Source organism: Myxine glutinosa, chromosome 7 (assembly GCF_964187855.1).
Source record: "Myxine glutinosa chromosome 7, kmMyxGlut1.1, whole genome shotgun sequence".
In the NCBI taxonomy this organism is placed as follows: domain Eukaryota; kingdom Metazoa; phylum Chordata; class Myxini; order Myxiniformes; family Myxinidae; genus Myxine; species Myxine glutinosa.
Window position 1 is genome coordinate 75072053 of NC_136267.1, and position 20108 is coordinate 75092160.

Genomic DNA, 20108 nt, shown 5'->3' on the forward strand with positions numbered 1-20108 from the left:
AAAAAAAAAAAAATTAACCTTTTATCGTAGAAAAATCATTGCAGCCTGTTCCAATTCAAGGCATTTTGAGCAGGGCAAAACAAAATGCCGATTTAATAATAATAATAATAATGCATTTATTTTATATAGCGCTTTTCAGGAAGCCCAACGACGCTTTGACAGAGTGCAAAACATAATGCATAGCAAAACATAAAGACAATTGCAAAAAAAAAAGAAGAATCAATAGGGAAATATTCAAAGCACAAAGGAGGGAGACGGAGAGGAGATAGTCAGGGGTTAGATGCTGTGGGTTAAATGTTGAATGCAGTGTTGAACAGGTGGGTCTTGAGTGATGTTTTGAATGTGGTGAGTGAGGAGGAGTCTCTGATGGTGTGAGGTAGCGAGTTCCAGAGGGTGGGAGCAGCGATGGAGAAGGCCCTGTCCCCCCAGGATCTAAATTTGGTCCGGATGGGGGGGGTCAGGAGGTTGGTACCAGCAGAGCGGAGGTTGCGGGTGGGAGTGTGTCTGGAGAGGAGGTCAGCCAGGTAGGATGGGGCCAGGTTATGGAGGGCTTTGTAGGTCAAGAGGAGGATTTTGTACTGGATTCTCTGGGAGATGGGGAGCCAGTGAAGCTTGTAAAGGACGGGGGTGATGTGGTCACGGGTCCGGGAATGGGTGAGTAGACGGGCAGCGGAGTTCTGAATGTATTGGAGTTTATTGGTGATTGTTGAGGGTGAACCATAAAGGAGGCTATTGCAGTAGTCCAGACGGGAAGTGATGAAGGCGTGGATGAGGGTTTCTGCAGCCACGGAGGAGAGGGATGGACGGAGACGGGCGATGTTTTTCAGGTGAAAGAAGGCTGTCTTTGTGATCTGTTTAGTGTGTTTGTCGAAGGAGAGGGTTTGGTCAAAGATGATGCCAAGATTCCGGATGTGAGGGGAGGTGGATACTGGGAAACCGTCGATGTTGAGGGCAAAGTAATGGGTGGACTTGGTGAGCGTTTTTGGGCCAATGATGATTATTTCAGATTTATCACAGTTAAGTTTGAGGAAGTTGATTTGAAGCCAGGATTTTATTTCAGTGATGCAGTTTGTCAGGATAGAGTGGGTGGCGGTGGAGATGGACTTGGTGGAGATGAAAAGCTGGATGTCATCGGCGAAGCAGTGGAATTGGAGACCATGACGGCGGATTAAGTGACCGAGGGGGGACAGGTAAAGGATGAAGAGGAGGGGGCCAAGAACTGAACCTTGGGGGACACCTTGGGGGAGGGGAGCAGTGGGGGATTTGCAGTTATTGATGGAGATGAACTGACGTCTGTCAGAGAGGTATGATTTAATCCAAGAGAGGGCAGTGCCGGTAATGTTAAAGGTGGTTTCAAGATTTAAGACCCAAGCGAGGTGATGGCAGGCTGATCAATATTCCAGTCGCTACTGATAATAAGCAATAAACTCTGTAATACTTTAAAAAAAACTCCTGTTTAATAATATTGTGTCACGTCTGAAGCTCACGTTAAAACATGAACATCAGCACCGAGCTAGACTCAGGAGATGGACCGAACGATTTCTTATTGCACTGCATTAAATTAATGAATTCTAATTTTATTGTTATCCAAGGAGCTTCAATTGAGCCGAAATAATGGTGGCACACGCACATGGAAACGGATAGCTGAAACACCTTTTCTTACCTTTTAAAGGATTTATTTGGAAAGTAAACAGGGAGGAGGGTAACCCTTTTTTAAAGGCCATTTTCCCTGCAAGAGTGGGGTTAGCTTTGTGGGCCCCATGACAATCATCGTGGTTCCCTTTTTGAGGCAATGTTGTTTTTATGGCCAGATGCCCTTCCTGATGCCAACCCTTTCAGTCACCTCTTACGACACGCAGGGATACGGTGTACCTATTCTAAACCGGAGCACACACTGGCACATTCATCCCAGCAAGCTGGTACTCAATTTGCCAACCTCGGAATGATGACAGGCTGTGTCAACCCCCCGGCGTTAATTCAACGATCGACCGGGATTCGAACACAGGATCCTAGGATCCCAAGCCAGCACCCTAACTGCTAAGCCAACACCAGGCTTAGGGAAGAGGGTAACAAGAAAGCTATAAAGAAAAACGGAATGAACCCAGTTAGTCAAATGGACACAAAAAGGTAAATTTTCTGGCTGTCCCTTCTCTGTCTGGAGTTCCCTTCTCTGGCTGTCTCGCTCATGGGGGTGGCCCCTTTAAAAATAATTATAGGATGGCAATTCTGCCTCCACAGCACATTACGCTGCTGTAGTTGACACACTGGCCAGACAGATTGTGATCGGCAGACAGATGTGTGTCTCTTTCATGAGAAGTTCTCTCATTTATCCTGCCTACCACAGGAGGTGTTCACGCCCACATATTAAGGTCTAGCCTGTCTATAAATTACATACACTGCCTCCTCAGTGCCACATGTAACAAACGACTTAACCTGACAGATCCCTGTTGCATGGTAATCTAACCACCACTCGAAACACACGAACCATACTACACTTACCACAGTCTGGCTATGGATCCCGCCCTCCGCCCCACCCCCCCCCCCCCCCATTCCATGTAACAATAGATATACTCTGAAGTTGTTTTCTGAATTAATAACAAATACAATCTCCATGTAACACAAACAAAGATCGGAGGAGCAAGCAGACAAATAAAGAATCATGTTCCACCCATCAAGCACCTTCCCAAAGTAAAGGGCTTCATCAGTGGTTTGTAGTTGTTCTGTTGTCTGCTTCGAGTGTCATGTACAATGTACACATTTACACCAAGATGTGGTGTTAGCATTACCAAATAAGCTGTAATAACATGCTTAACACCCCTGAGGAGTTCCAATATAATTACACTTTCCTTTCTTGATTGTTTTGTTACATCACAAAAAGTGTTAAAACAAAAAGCATAAAACTGGCAAGTGTAAGCAATTAAAAAAAAAAATCCAAATTTCCAAACGATAAATACGTATTCCCATGGCCAAATAAGAAACATTGCTTCACGTCATATTAGTAAACCACAAGGATTAGCAGGATAGCTTAAAGGTATGGCATGTACATTTGGCAGTCTCATTTGGATTTGATTCCCAGCCCAACTACAAACTGTCACCGTGGGCAACGTGTTGCAGGAATGAGTGCACCATCTGTCGGAGGGGACGGTAAGCTGGGAACTTGTCTGCAAGCATCAGCTGGTGGACGTTAAAGATCATATGGTATCTTTCAGAAAGAGTAGGTGATTATCACAAACATCCGGTCTGAAGAAAGTACAAATTCCTACCCTTACCAACAAGGCCGCACTCTATCAAATGCACAGCTGCACTCCCGGAAATGGAACCAGCAGTTAAGGTGCTGGACATCAATGAAAGAGGAGTACGCCATAAGAAGTGGCCTGTTTGTTTAATGCAATGCATTTTATGGAATGGATTTATACATCCTCTTTTGAAGAGGAAGTGCAACCATGCGTTCAATGCAAAATTATTCCAAAAAATATTCCATGTAAATTAGGGGCATACATCTCTGCAGCTGCTGGGTATGAGCACATGCATCTAATGGGTATTTGACTTAAGTCCAGAATTGGCCGAGTCGATGAAGAAGATAAAAGCAAGACTGAGCATGGATTTATAGAGTAGGCCAATTACTCAACCTGCTTTGTAGAGCATTTTACATATATGTGAAAGAGTTAAAACATTTATTTCGACATAAATGAATCCAAGGAGGTAAAGCACGAGTAAGTCAATATTTGGGATTAAGAGGGATCGATATGACTTTTACAGGACGGCTGAAAGAAGGTGTTAATCCATGGCTGCCTCTCTTGGTTCATAATCTTTGTGAATGAGCTCAGAGATTTGATATACATGTTAAATGTCATATTCACTTTCCCGCAAAACTCCCCCATTCCATGCCGGCTCCAAATCAAACGCGATCGGAAAGTGTTGCTGACAACAATCATGGAAGTGAGAGAAAACAGCATTAGATGATTGTGTGGAAATTAGGAATTCTCATAAGTGAGAGACCTCTGCTGGGATTAACTGTGAACGGTAGGGCTTAATTGACAGACATGGACAAAGTACAAATAAATTAATGGAGATGGAAAAGAAAAAAGGAGCAGGGCTGCCCTTTAATAACATGCCTGTCTGCGTACAAACACACCAACGATAACTGATATCATGAACTTGGGCCACTGTATTCCTCATTATCCAAAATCACTCCAGAATATAAAAGAGAATCACATTCACTGTCGCCAAGTTGACAATAATGGCAGAAAATTCCATGTAATTACATGAATCATTTCCTTATGCAGCTTATTAAGAAGGTAGTGCTGCAATGAGTGTTTGATACATATGGTATACGGTTGTATTCTGTGTGTTACTCTGCTTTTTAATTCTATATACAAATCTTGACTCACGGAAAGAGTGAAGTGACACTGACAGAAGAGCAGTAGGACATGAATGAGCTACAACGAAGAGGAGTGGGTTAGGGGTTTATAGAGATTGTAAATATCTACAGTTTAAATGGAAGATGACTTGAGGTGGTGGTGTACTGCCAGCCAATTTGAAGCCCCGGAGGAAAGAGTGGGATTGAACAGACTCGGAAAGGTGGCTCCGCAAGCCGGAGAAAAAGGAACAAAAGAATGAAGGTGAGTCATCAACCTGGATATTGCGTCGTTCATAAGGAACTGGTTTGTATTCTGAAACCTGCCAGTTTTTTGCTAAGCTTTTACTAATCTTATCAAAGCAACGTTGAAAGCTAAGCGATGATTAAATAACTCAGCAACACCAGGAAGTGCCAATGGCTTTGCCTGGATGAGTGCGTGTGGAGCGTAGTGCAACCCTTGATGGAGGAAATGCCATCAGTAACAGACGAATTGAATGATCCATTTAGCCAAAAGCATCCACATCTACTTGTTGCCATGGGAGTATAATCTTGGATGACCAAAGGCAAGCCTACTGCCTATTAACTGTGGTTCGGCGACAGCAGGAGTATGCAGCTATTTAAAAATATTTTTAACTGGTCCTCCAGGTTGGGGTTTGTCAATGCGCCAGCAACTGCTTCCTGTAAAAGAGTATTTTGCTGCAGAAAATGCCGGCGGCCTTATGTGTCAAAAGACACGATGAGGATAGTAAGTGTAAGGAAGGAATTACTTGAAGAGTGCTTGCATCCTGGAAGAACTAGGAAGGTTTAGAGGGATGGAATAGCAAAAGCAGGATCAGAAGATGGGTTGTAAAAAAAACATAGGCCACAAATCTGTCTGTGATTACAGAAGAGCAGACCCTGTTTTTTTGTAGGAAATATCAGTGATGTTATGAGTTTTTGATTCCACAACAACCAGAAAATACAGTAGTGAAGTGGGGGTGCCGACCCCCAGAGGAGAGCAACTGTGCTATGGGGGAAAACCTTGTTGGCTGCAAATTCAAATTTACCAACGAAGGACCGAGCACAATGGATGGCTATTTTGCAGCTAGCTTTAGAGCCCAGCTTTGATATATGGTCTGTCTAAGAGATGTGCTTGGTGGTGAGGGCCTGCTATTCAAGAGACGAAAACTCTTCCAGTGGTTTATCATAGAAATAAAATAGGTTGGTTTGTTCGATCCTTCTGGAGAGAAAGAGTGAGGATATGAGATTTGCTTTGATTGAATGACGTGTTCCCAGTGTCAGACAGGCATGTAATCAATTCCAGTTCAGCCAAGAGTGACAGTTGCTGCCGCGTGGTGATGGGATGGGGTACCATACTGCATAATGTGTATTCATCTGCAAAGCGAAAAAGATGGCTTGCCAAAGCAACAGAGAGGTCATTTACAGTATGTATATGAGGAACAAGACTAGACATATGCTGCTGCCTTGGAACACTCCAGCGTCTATTGGGAGGGGAGATTAAAGGATTATGTTGAGACCAACATAGTGACCATAGGAGTGTAGGAAATCAGCAAAACAGGAAATAAGTTGGCCTTGTATGCACAAAGCAGACAGCTGGGCAAGCAGAGCACGGTGCTCAAAGCTGCGTCAAATGTACAGGATACGTCCAGAGACACAGCCCCGACCTCTCGACATTCAGCTCCAATAACAGCAGCAGAACACCCAACGTCAAATTAATGGGACGAAAATCCAAACGGGTGAAAATAAATTAGGCCATTAGGAAAGAAGAAAGACAATGTCAGCTGTAATGATGTATTTTCATGACTATTCTTGTTGAAGGTAAGCTAACTGTCGTACTGTTGAGAGGATGTTTTTACACCCTTCTTGTGTACGTGAGTGATGTTGGCTGTCATCCACGGAGACAGTAGGCAGTGTAATATGAAAGATTGGCTGAGGAGAACAGACAAAGGAGAAGCAAGATAGGATTTTAGAACAGTTTGAAGTGAGATTTGAGAACATGGGTGCTGATGCCATCCTGTCACATCGCTGAGGGTGGTGTAAGCCTTGTGTTGGCTTAACCGTCAGGGTGCTGGCTTGGGATCCCAAGATCCTGAGTTTGAATCCCGGTCGATTGTTGAATTAACGCCAGGGAGGTTGACTCAGCCTTTCATCCTTCCGAGGTCGGCAAATTGAGTACCAGTTCACTAGTAATTGGGGCACTGCAGATAAATGATGCAACCAGCAGCCATAGGCTGCATACGAAAACAACAACAACTGAGGGCGGTCCAGAACATCCCCATCGCAGTTGAAAAAGTCAGTCAGTCAGAAAAATCCAGCTTCACACCAGTGGATTCCAGGACCTTGCCAATATTACCATATTTTACAAACTGCAAAATCTTCCTTTTACAATCAAATTATTTCTCCGGCCTTACAACTGCATTCCTCTGAAGAGATTGTTCATACCAGCAAAATCAAGTATTATTTTGCAAATTCTGTTTGTGGTACTGTCACACATCGTTGAGGTATTAATTTTTTGTGCAAATAAGCTCCAAATAAATCCACGAATGCATCTTTGCTCTGTATAGTGAAGGTGTGGCCCTCATATTCGACAGCAGCTAAATGGCCAGTCTACTTTCCGCATGTACACAAGACCTTTGAAGGCGGTGTTAGCTCAGGATGACCAGCTGATGTAACTGATCTATAAACTGTCGGTGAGGTCGAGATATGAATCAAGGAGGATCTCTGCGTTAAGGTCGTCAAATTATCATCATAACTTGGAATTTCTCATGGTAGCATTTTCACCACCATGCACAAACACTTAGGCAAACCCAATGTCAGAGCAAGACCGATACCCGACAACCTCGGCAATCATGATGAGCAGCATCAGCTGGCATTTTGTCACAAGCTTATCAAAGTTAACACAGATCCAGCTGACTTTATCGCTAATCTGGTACATGTAAACATGACCCGCATGTGTTATCGAGAGTGACATTAGTGACTGTGGCTTTGGGAGATTGGATCACCCACAACAACCTAACCCATCCCTGTAAGCCCCGACACTGCTCACCCGCCCCCTGTGAATACACATTTTTCTCATTTCAAGTATTGTGAGTATAATCTGCATGGATGCTGATTCACTGATGAGGAAAATTGAGACGTGGCTGAAGCGACAATCTGGAACCATCTATTTTACTATTATAGACAGTTTGAATGGAGCAAGCACATTGAAGTATTGGGAAACTATACTGAAAAATAAACAAGTTGGCATGTCTTGGATTATTGTGACTATTTCAAGAAATTTTGAACGCTTCTCATAAGTCATAACGTCATACTTGGCAGCCTCATCATTAGTATGGTAACATTAGTCATGTGAATCGAAATTCCACCCTTGTCATTAATCTGTTCCACATTTATCCTGGCTCAGCAACTTCCTAAATGCTTGACAAGGTCTTATACCTTACAGGAGACAGTGGTTTAAGTTGTGAGGCCCTTACTCAAGACTGGCTGACTTCCATTCACAAGCAGCATCCACTTTTAATACATTAAAGTTTTATCAGATTGGATACACTTCTTGTCCATTTGATGGAAACCCTATTTTGTACTGTAAGGATGTTTGCCAGGACGCAGTTCAGCTGCATTCGCCGACTGTTCTTCAAAGCATTTCTGACTGCCAACCCTGAAAAGATCAATACCAGTTGGTCTGAAAGCTGAAACATGTTTTCCAACCCGCAGACACCTCATGGTCTCATTTTGTTTGAAGATACAGCATGAAACACCCTACATCTGCATCCCATGATCAATCTAATTACAGAAACGTAACGGTTTCACAGTAGTTACAAGCTATCATGGGCTGAGCAAATCTCTTAACTCTTCTTAAAAGGCTGAAACCAATTAGACATTTTACACTGTGCCAAGTACTTCCTTGGAAGTCCACAGCAGGTCATCAGGAGGAAGGTAAGTGATGGGAGAGCAAGAAATGTTTACAGAGAATTTTGTCATACCTAATTGTGCGATGGTTAAAATAGCACATGGTATTTACTGTAAATAAGTATCATTGTGGAAAATACAGAGATAGTAATTAACTTCTCGTGAAGCAGAGAGAAGAGATGATTGAAGCCTGTGCAAAATAGGAACTTAACGTGGTTTGGAAGGGGAGACAAGGTGGACGAGTGGTATCAAAATTTAAAAGGACAACCATGATGATCGCTCTGCATCGAAGGTTGCTAAGTTGAAAAAAGAAAATTACGTATAACTTTATTCCAAACTAAAAACTTAAAACCCCAGCCGACATTGTTATTTTCTGCTCTGCAATGGGAATTTCGCACACACCACCTCCGACAGTTGAAAAAATAAGTGCAGCAGTATAACCCATCATTATATCCCTTTTCAAACGTCTACTTGCACAGATGCAAAACCTCATTGGAATAACCTGACATCTTTTACATCTGGTAAGGTTTTTGTTTGATAAACATTGTACGTGTGAAACTTTTACTTTTACTTTACCATTACAAAACACCATTTACATTTTACATATGCAAAGATGGCAAAAATTCACAGCCACCAAACACATTTGTACTTTCAATTCTTGCCACACATGGGGTCAATGAAGTTCGTTCTTGATGCACGGTTTGTGTTCTATGCTTACAAACATTCAAACATTGTCAGTGTTTTTTCCTGTTTTAGCTTATGGGCAATAATATGAACACCAAACTCTTAAATCAAAGAATCACTGGTGTTAATATATATATTCATACTCCCATTAAGCTGTTTTGGAAAATAATAGAGCAATATATTTAAACAAAATTATAAGCAGCAAAAATGAATAAATAACGTTTGAGGAAAAGCAATAAGAGATGATCAATTAATACTACGTATAATTACCAACAAAGTGAATTTTTCGGATGAAGGAGTTTTTCTTCCGGGTGCAGATGGAATGACAGAATAGGTAAAGTGAGAGACTAAAGTAATAACAAAAGGGCTTTTGGCAAAAAAAAGACTGAATTTTTTAATAATTTAATATTTTTGAACAAGTAATGGTAGTTGTAACAAATGTTCAATGTTTATCTGCTCTGTCTTTCACTTTACTTGTTTGTCTGTCCGTTGTCTATGTGTTCGGCCTCATGTCAGGATATAAACCTTCCATCCTCTGTCAGTCAAAGCTTTGATTTTTTTTGTATAGGGAATGAAAACGTCTGTAAAGTGCAAATTCCTTCATGAACCTGAGACTCTCGACAAAGTTAAACTTCAAAATATTATTTAAAAAAGAGGTTAATTAAAATAATATGAGCTACTTTCTGAGGAACTCATTATTCTTATTATGTCTGTTTTTAAATAATATTTTGACCATGCAGGAGGCCACAAAGCTCATAAAGCCTGTGCAATGGTTGCCAACCTATGATTGCTTGGCCCTGCTCTATCTTTTTAAAATTATGAACATTAAGCAAGGAAGGAGCATGTACCATTATTAAAGTCTTTGCTGCAACTTGGCCAGGGTTGGGTACAAACTGCTGACTTCCCAAACTCAGAACGGTCGCTTCAACCATTGTGCCACTGAGTCCGCTATTTGGTTCAAGTCACTGCATTCAGTAGCAAAGATTAATTGATGTTTTTGGATGAAACCTCCACTTTTGATCTTCTTTCATGTTAACATTACATCTTTTCTGTGACAAAAGCTCAATAAATTGGATTCAAAAAAAATAGGCCGGTCTAACCAAAGCTTCAAATTGGTAGACAGGAAAAATTGTCATGCGCATGGAAACACTTGCCCAACTACGGTGGCATGTATACATCAGGTATGAAATAAAATGACAACTAGAGCGAAGTCGATGGCACGCCAGCACAAATCCCCATGATTCCCACCTAAAGCAAAGCTGAAAGATGCTAAAAAGTTCCACCAAGTATGACCCAATATCAAATTTTGAGTAAGAATATTTTACCCATTTTGAGCCCTGTGACCTCCAGCCCCACCCCTGGGGCATGAACCAGGGGGTGGGTCCAATAAAAAAAAATTGATACATATTTCATGCGTGTATCTTGAACTGTTGATTGCACATACAAAGTTTCATTTAAAATGTGCCCGTAATTGCATTTTTCGGTATTAGAACTTTTGATCCCGCCCCAGGGGGTGGGTCCAAAAATTACACTGCCTTTACACCTCCGTGCCATGTGGTGATCATAACAACCAAATTTGGTGAATTTCTGCCAACCGTTTAGGAAATAGCGTGACGGATGGACAGATGGAGCCGATTACAACATCCCCCCTTTTTTTCGAAAAGCGTGGGGATAATTATTGACCCCCTCTCCTGTCAACTAATTTTCCTTCTTCTTCCCCCATCTCGTTTTTTATTTCAATTCCTATGCCCCCCAATAGATCCACAGAGGAGATGATACCATGAGACAAAATTTCAGCATAAACTGTTGTTTTTACTTGTTCTGCAATACCAAGGCCATGCCAATCTTGAACTGCCCTTCTATATAAAGCTGTTATGCAGAATAAAACACCTTTGCTTCGGCTCTGTTGTTCCGATTTGGTTTTGTCGAAGGAAACAAGAATTAGCTGATCAAACATACACCTAGCTGTTATTGAGCATTACCTACAAGAGCCTTTACCCTTTTACTTCACTACATGAGCCAGGACAAAGAGTCAATTGAAACAAGAACCAAGGGATAACTCGAAGCTTGCCTTGGCCTTGGACTCAAACCAAAAGTGACTGAAACATGCACTCGAGCCTGCGTTAACAGCATCGCAGTCCTGCAGATCATAAGGCTGCTTTTCATCAAGGTTAGAGGGTGAGCAATGAGGGACCACTGTGCTCCTGCCTCGAGGAATTTGTGTAGCTGCAAAAAACATTTACTCCATGCTAATTAAAGTGCAAAGTCTAGCCCGGGCAGATTTTGAAATAGCGTCACGGGATTGTCAATACCTGCAAAGCAGATGGAGCAGGGAGTTTAACAGACTCGACCACAAAGCACTCTCAAAGATTGCACTGGCATGTGATGAGGGAGTAAATGTATTTGGATAGCACGTTATGAGTCCTTTAAAAACGGATTTAGGAAAATTGCATCATTTTAAAGCAGCATTGTACAACTTATTTGTTCACTTAGCACTTTCTAACCCTCATTTCTGTCATTCAAAAAAACACTTCATAGCATCAAATATTCAAGAACTGAATGCAAAAAAACATTCTCAGAATTTAGTTTGTCACACCAAACGTCACATTTTAACACTCAAAGGAACCATCTACATATTACATATACAACATTGGTGGAGAGGGAAGGGGCAGAGGAAACTTGAGGAAAAAAAGAGAGGAAAAGGCAAAAGCATTAAAAGCATTTGAGGTGCAAATGAAAGTGTGTACAAGGCCATTGCCCAAGGATTCCACCACTTTTTGCACATGTAATGTGAACGTGATCCCGTATTAAAATCTCAGGAAATATTTAATAAATTTTTTAACGTGATGAGAATTAAATTCCACCTTCCCTCTACATCCCCAAACTTACTTTCAGTCTCATGCCATACGACAGCTTCCAGACCCACGCTTGTTCCCGGCTCGCAAGGCCCGAGGTACGTTGCTTCTGTAAGTGTACTCGCTTCACTTGTTGCCACACCAGCTGTGCGTGCTCGTATCATGATTTGCTCCTCGGGGTCATGCTCTGTCAGTGGAGAAGCAGGATGCGGAGATGGGAAATCCCGTAATCGTACAGGGGAATCGCTGCCTGGAACCTTCTCTTCTGCTTCAGGTATGGGTTCTGTCGGTGGGACAGGTGTTGACTCTGACGGCAGTGGCAACACAAAGTCTGTCTCCCTCTGATGTGTGAAAAAAAAAAGACAATAAATTTAAAAGGATTAATTAAATAAGTCTGGAAAATATATTCAACTTCTACTCTGCTCAAAAGTGTCAATTGTTTTCCAACATACTTAAACATCTATCCACATGCACCGAAGCATGTCAATAATTATCATTGCCTTATAAGACAGAAGGTGCTGCCCACATACATTATCCAGCTTAGGAATATGAGGGATGGTTAGACTTAGCACCCCCAGTCAGAGATCTTGGCCGGGATGGAGAATTTGGCCAGGGTACGAGCACACAGGAGCTGGGTTTTTTTCAATAGGTGCCGAGACATTTAACATGCACAAACGAAGGATAGCAGATGAAACAGCCTGCTTATTGTCCCCTGAAAAATAACAGTATCTGCAAAAAAAAAATCCGAGCTTGCATCGTCTTCAGTAAAAAATACAAGTCTACGTACCATATAGGGTAAAGCATAAACAGGTAAAGCATAAACATTTAAAGCATCAGCGCTAGTGTGTATGGAGATGAAATAAATGGGCAAATGGTAAATATATACACAAAAGGAATACATAAGCACATACTTAACAGTGAATACTGGACAACAAAAAGCAAGCTGTTTGATCTGAAAAAGAGACTTGCTAAATAAAAGGACAAAAAATCTGAAGGAGATTCTGGATCACCTTGACACGATTGGCGATTTGATCCTTTAAACTCAGCAGCTTTAAACCCCTACTAACCCCTCCCCCCACCGAACCACACCTTTTGTGAAATTTCTACAATCAAACACTTTCCCCCTCCCCCTCTTTCTGGATGAAAGTCAAAAATACATGCAGCCAATTACTACATTAACAGCACATCACTCAGCCAAACTGTTTGAAAAAGACCTACCATAAATGCACATAAGGGGAGGCAATAACATATATATATATATATATAGAGAGAGAGAGAGAGAGAGAGAGAGAGAGAGAGAGAGAGAGAGAGAGAGAGAGAGAGAGAGAGAGAGAGAGAGAGAGAGAGAGATAGAGAGAGATAGAGAGAGATAGAGAGAGATAGAGAGAGATAGAGAGAGAGAGATAGAGAGAGATAGAGAGAGAGAGAGAGAGAGAGAGAGAGAGAGAGAGAGAGAGAGAGAGATAGAGAGAGAGAGAGAGAGAGAGAGAGAGAGAGACTTTTGTGCCCTTTTATTATAAAAATACAAGCAATTCCACAAAGCGGTTGTAAGCAAAGCAACCAGTTTAAAGAAACATTTCGTAAGGATCATGAATTCACCAAAAGGAGCAAAGGATATTTAAAGGAAACCAGCAAGTATAAAAATTTTACAAACCAAAGGTGAAGACACAAACAAAACCACAAACAATTTCAAAGGAAATGCTCATGCAAGAGCTATGACCACATCAAGAGCAAAATTAAGCGTTTAATTAAATTAAGCGAAACATTGAGAGAGGGAGAGAGAGGGAGAAAGGGAGAGAGAGAGAGGGAGAGAGAGAGAGAGAGAGAGACAGAGAGATTTCATTCCTTTTTTTGAAGGAAAAAACCTTTTCCACCAATGCAGACAGGCAAAACAAAAAATATTTACAGGTCATGAGAGCATTTCTACAAATACAGACAGTGAGAAAAAGAAAACCATGGTTACAAATCAAAACAGACAGCAAATAAAGTTGATATATACAGTCATAAAAAGGTACCATTTCGAAGCATTTCACATTACACCAAATAAGAGAGAAATGCTATATTACAAGTTTAATGTAAGGACTCCGTCAGTTAAACTGCACAAGGAACGCCGAACACACCATCGTTTCTGGAAGTCCCCACAGTTATCAAAAGACAATTCCAGGTTCAGCCGAGACGACACCAATGACCTAAGAAAGACTACAGCGTCATCCACTGGAACAACACTGTTCCGGATTTTCCTTTTCCTGGACACATATATAGCAAGTTTTGCCTCAGAAATTAAAAAGTTGGCTAAAAAACATTCGTGCCTACATCTGGGTTTAATACTAAAACCAAATATAAAAACACAGTGTGTAAAAACCAACCCCAACCCTTGAATGACATGCGATAAAACAGTAAAAAGTGGTGTCAATCTTGGGCATCCAACAAAGGCATGAAAAAGAGTTTCCTGGGCATCACAAAAAGGGCACTTTTCAAGGACATGTGGACACATTCGGTGTATCAAAACGTTTGAGGGTAAAATGTGATGTGCCAATCGCCACTGCAAGTCTCCGGAGCGTTTGGCAATGGGTACCTTGTACATAACAAGCCAGTTTATCGAAGTAGAATGAGTAGTCTGGAGCATTCTCCTCCAGTGCGCTTGTGGCTCTGCAGGTCTATCAGAAACAAGGGCTTTGACACACATGCCATAAACAGAGGATTTTTCCATCAACTTAAAGGAGGTGAAACCTTGAAAAAGAAGCAAAAGCTCTGGAAAGGGGTGTTGGGATGAGAGAGGGCCAGCTTCCACCTGTGGAGCCCATTTTAGCTTGGTTTGCTTGAAAAAGCGCAGAATCACAGAGAATATCCTCCCAATGACCCGAATGGACCTAACTCCAGTGGCAACAGCGACGTCAGCAGCTGGTTTCCACTTGTAAGGAGGAGGGGTTCTAAAATCTTTAACCTTGGTGCATCCAGCATCAATAAACTTTTGCATAAAAGTACGATCACTGCAGACCCCTTCAAAAATGGGGTTTAAAAAAATTGGCTCGTTTAAGAACATTTCAAGAGAATAATTACTGTTATCACGGCGAACGGTAACCGCCTGCCATGCCTCCAGCACACTCCTGTAGAACAGGGGGACTGATGCCATATCGACTTTCTTGCTGCCAATAAGGAACAGCTCCTGATCGTAGCCGAGTCTCCCTGCCTGCCGAAGCAGGCAGTGAGCCAATGCCTTCCACGGGACGTCTGTGTACAGCAGTCGACGAAGCGACATGAGGCGAAAAGCCATAACTTTACTGGTAATGGCAATCAGACCCTGTCCTCCTTCAGCAACGGGTAGGTTTAACACACCAGGTTTGAGCCAGTGCTTCCCCCCCCAAAAGAAGTCAATAAAAATAGATTGCAGTTTTTTAAGAATAAATTCCGGGGGCTGCAGTGCCATAAAAACGTGCCAAAGCATTGATGCTGCAAGGTTATTTATAATGAGGGTTCGGCCCCGATAGGAGAGTTGGCAGAGTAAGCCCTTCCATTTTAGCAGCCGCCTCTCAGTTTTAATTATGAGAGATTCCCAGTTTCTCAAAATGAAGTTTTCGGTACCAAGAAAGACACCAAGGTAAAGAACGCCATCCCATGCCCATTCGAGTTGCTCCGGCAGAGTCGGAGGAGTGGCGCCATTTTGCGGACCAAGGTAGAGAGCTCTGCTCTTTTTCCAATTCACTTTTGCCGAACTTGCCAAACTGAATTCATGGACGCATTGGACCAAGGCCAAGACGTCCTCATCCGAGTGAACGATTGCACAAAGATCGTCTGCATAAGCAATCACCTTGAACGGGTTCGCAGTTGGTTGAGGAACGAAACCGGGAAGACGTGCGCGCAAACGAACGAGCAAAGGCTCAATCGCGAGGGAGTACAGGAGGCCGGAAAGAGGGCAACCTTGACGAATGCCTCTACTAGCCGGGAAAGGCTGACATAAAATGTTGTTAACTTTTGCTAAACTAAAAATGTTATTATACAGTAGCTGTACGTGAGAGATAAAAAATTCACAAAACCAAACCCCTGTAAAACAGAGAAAAGATAAAAGTGATCGATGGCATCGAAGGCCTTTTCTTGATCGAGGAACACCAGACCAACATTTCTTTGTTCGAGAGAGCAGATATCAATCATGTCACGTACAATAAAGATACTGTCGTGAATTGACCTTTTAGGGACACAGTAAGATTGATCTGGGTGTATGATCTCCCCAATCACGACTCTGAGCCGGTTGGTGAGAGCCTTGGAAAAGATTTTATAATCCACGCATAGCAAGGATATCGGACGCCAATTTTCCACCCGATGCAGATCTCCCTTCTTGGGTATTAGGGCAAGCACCGCTCTACGGCAGCTGAGTGGCAGTTGGTTGAGTCGTAAACTGTCAGAAAATATTTCCAACAGTTCCGTCCCAAAGAGATCCCAGAAAGCTTTGTAGAACTCTACGGGGAGTCCATCCAAGCCAGAGGCTTTTCCATTTGGCAAGGCTTGTAGTGCAACAAACAGTTCCTCCATAGTTATCTTTCTGTCCAGCTCTTGACGTGCAGTAGCTGACAAGGTGGGCAAGGACGCGGTTAAATAATGCACCATTTCGTCATCAATGTCTTTCCTACAATACAGATCAGAGAAGTAATCTTTAACCAGGGTTCTAATGCCCTTGTGATCCTTTATCATATTGCCCTGCACAGTCCGTAACAAGGTGAGCTGCTCGCTACCCTTTGAAGTGTGTTCAAGTCGAAAGAAGAAACTAGAAGGCACGTCCAGATTACGCAAATTCTCCACACGGAGACGAACCATGGCACCTCTAGCTTGTTTTACACATAGCCTGTTGAGAATAGCTTTCTTTTTGGCCAATGAAAGATTCGTTTCCATTGTGTTGGAAGGTGACAGATGGCTTTGCAAAGCTAAAATTTCTTTTTCAATAACACTTTTAAAGAGAGACTCATCTTTTGTACAAAAGAATCTATACTGCTGACAAAAGGTTTTAATTTGCACCTTGGCATTATCCCACCATTGATTGAGGGAAGAAAAAGAAGGTTTCCGCAAAAGCAGTGTACCCCAGAAAACCCGGAAGGCTTTAAGGAAAGCTTGATCCTCTAAAAGGTCCACATTAAAAATCCAATGTGCAGCTCCATAGTTCCGTATCGGAGAGAGAAGAGAAAAGGTGACCATGTGATGATCGGAGAAACCGATTGGTAAAATTTGCACATTGCCCATCATGTTAAGAAAGTTACTATTTATGTAAACACGATCTAGCCGAGCGAAGGAAAGCCGACCGTCAAGACAGCGACACCATGTATACTGGCGTATGAGGGGGTTGTGAAGTCTCCACGCATCAACGAAAGAGAATTTAGATAAAACCCTTGCCAGTGGGATGGTACTAGCTAGATGAGGTTCTTTACCGTTCCGGTCCATGGCAGAGTCTAGAGTACAATTAAAATCCCCACTCAAGCAAACAAGATTATTAAAATCTGCATGAGTGAGTGATGTTTCTAACTGTGTGAAGAAGGTGACCCTGTCAGTGCTGTCACTGGGTGAGTAGACATTAAAAAGTGTGTGCCTGTAACCATTGAAGGTGAAAGACACAGAAATTAGATACCCCTTAATTATGTCTTCAAAAACAATGTCAGTTTGGAGGAAAAAAGAAGATGAGAAGAATATAGCTACCCCGGCTCTAGGGCAAGCCAAGCTACTGAAAAACCATTGGCCGTTCATCAACCTTCGCCATTGGCTTTCGCACGAAGGACTGCATCTCGTCTCCTGTAAAAGCATGACATCAATATGCTTTTCCTCAGTGAGTAATTTCACCTGGGTCTTGCGCAATGGGGACCGCCCCCCATTGATATTCAAGGTAGCTACAGAAAAGGTCATGTGAAGAAGAAGGGGAAGGGGTTATATAGCGGAAGGTTGGTCTACTTGTAGCTCTTCCTTCGCTTTGACGATGTACTTCTTGAGGCGGAATACTTCTCGTTCCCCAACTCCGAACTGGCTGGACTTCAGGACGAGATATTTCGCGGATGTTATGAAGATTTTTAGGTCGGGAAAGAAATCTTTCACCTTTACTCGCCTCTTCCGAAAAGTGTCTTTCAGGAATTTTAGAATTTCTGCAGGTGTGATGCCCGGGTCACCCTCCGGCCCATCCTCCGGCCCATGAGACAACAACACTTCGTTCCAAGCCTCGATGCTGATGCCAGACGTGAGGGATGAGGCTCCATCGGAGTCATAGTCCAATTGATCAGCGTGAGTCTCACACTCTAACGATAAAGCAGGTGCCGGTGCAGCAGATGCTGTGTGTGCCATCCCCTGAATGTCTGCAGGTTTTGGACACGTCTGCAAATCAGACAATGATGCAACAGGTGTTGCGAGATTCACCTCTTCATGACCCGCTATGGTCATGCCACGCTCCGGAATTATATGAGGCGTTTCAACGACAGAACTTGTATATGTCTTGAGGGCACAGCCTGGGACATCCTGAGGCACAACCTCCTCAGGTGCGTCATGCCCAGCTGATACAGAAACTGCGCATTCCATGTCTGCGCAGCCCGGGACATTCTGAGGCACGACCTCCTCAGGTGCCTCACGCCCCGCACGGACAGAAACTGTACATTCCGCACAGCCCTGGACATTCTGAGGCACGACCTCCTCAGGTGCCTCACGCCCCGCACAGACAGAGACTGTACATTCTATGTCAGCACAGCCCGGGGCATTCTGAGGCACGACCTCTGCAGGTGCCTCATGCCCCGCACAGACAGAAACTGTGCATTCCATGTCCGCACAGCCCAGGCCATTCTGAGGCACGACCTCCTCAGGTTCCTCACGCCCCGCAGAGGCGGAGGCTAAAATGGGCTCTGTAGGTCCATTATTGTCATCACAAGCAGCTCTTTCACTCTGATTCATTAATTCTTTATCATCATCAGGAGTTAGAGATGCAAATCTATTGTGTAAGGCTATGCCGGTAACACAAGGAGCCACCTCAGTGAGGGGTCCATTGTCGCTTCCAGTCAACACAATCTTTTTTGAATCCCTCGTTGCTGCTTCGTCATTAACGTTCGGTCGTTTGTGCTTCTTCCGAGCAGTAACAACAGTAAAACCTTCATCATTCACGGAGGAATCCCTCACTGCTGCTGTCGATGTCGACGGCTGATTGTCCACAGCATTACCAGGTGCCGCCTGTTTAGGCGTGCCCACGGGGACAGTTACCTTCGTACAGGTATCTCTCGCTGCTGCCGCCGATGTGGACGGCTGATCGTCCACAGCATTACCAGGTGCCGCCTGTTTAGGCGTGCCCACGGGGACAGTTACCTTCGTGCAGGCACCTTTAACATGTCCGTGTTGCCCGCAAATGAAACAGGTCGTCGTTTCGGTCGACACATATATTTGATAGTTATGACCATTGAGCGACAGCATCATGGTCGCATTAAGCGTCTGAGCGTTGTCTTTGAGGATAATATAACAATGACGCCGGAAGGTCATGACGTGTCGGAGCGAGGCGTCTGCTCGAAGTCGCAGGGGGATCATCGATATCCGGGACACGACGGTGCCGAAACGATTAAGCGAAGAGACAATGTGCTCGCTCTTTATAAACGGCGGTAAGTTCGACAAAATGATTCGGACCGCCGGTGTGTCCATCGGACTAACACTTAAATAAATGCCCTGGGATAAGGACAAACCGTGTTCCACCACCTCATTAACGAGGTGTTCCTTTGATACAAAAACCACAATTCTGTGGTTCATCCTGGAGGCAGCGAGGACATTATCCAGGCCGACAATGTTACCAATACTGGTTACCACGTCCTCGACGCTCACTCCGTCAGGCGGGCAAGCAATAAGCCCGTGTTTGCGAGTCAATGACTCATACCTGCTATTGTGCAAACGAACGTTCGCCATAGCTAAAAATAAATGAAACTAAAGAAACGGTTTCGAAATAAAATAAAGAGAACCTGTCGCGAGCAAAACCTGCAGGCGAAGGTAAAATGAAAAGAAATAGAATAAGGGAGCCGATAAACGACGATGATGAAGAACACGGCAAGCAGAGCACAGGCCCGAAGAACACAAGGTTCTTTAGGACTCGCACCAAACTCACCGTGCGCGCTCTCTTTCTCTCTCTTGTCTCAACAAAGAAGGAAAACACGGGGAAAACTTCACAAGCACGTACAAGGACACAGAGGGAGTGAAATGGGGGATGGGAAAGGCAAACAACACAACACAGTACTCACAGCTCCTCACACACAGCAGCCATGATTGTCACACCCACGCACGACTCACCAACGACCAGCAGGGGGCGCGCGAGA

The 20108-nt window shown here is 43.4% G+C and overlaps 1 protein-coding gene across 1 annotated transcript in view; it reads right to left on the bottom strand.

The window, feature by feature from the left end:
• LOC137431330 (zinc finger protein 608) overlaps positions 1–20108 on the bottom strand; it is a 1424803-nt gene that overhangs the window by 1245212 nt on the left and 159483 nt on the right. Inside the window, exon 2 of the mRNA XM_078781869.1 lies at positions 11840–12146. Within this exon, the coding sequence (XP_078637995.1) occupies positions 11840–12146 (307 nt within the window). The remainder of the gene's footprint in view (positions 1–11839; positions 12147–20108) is intronic.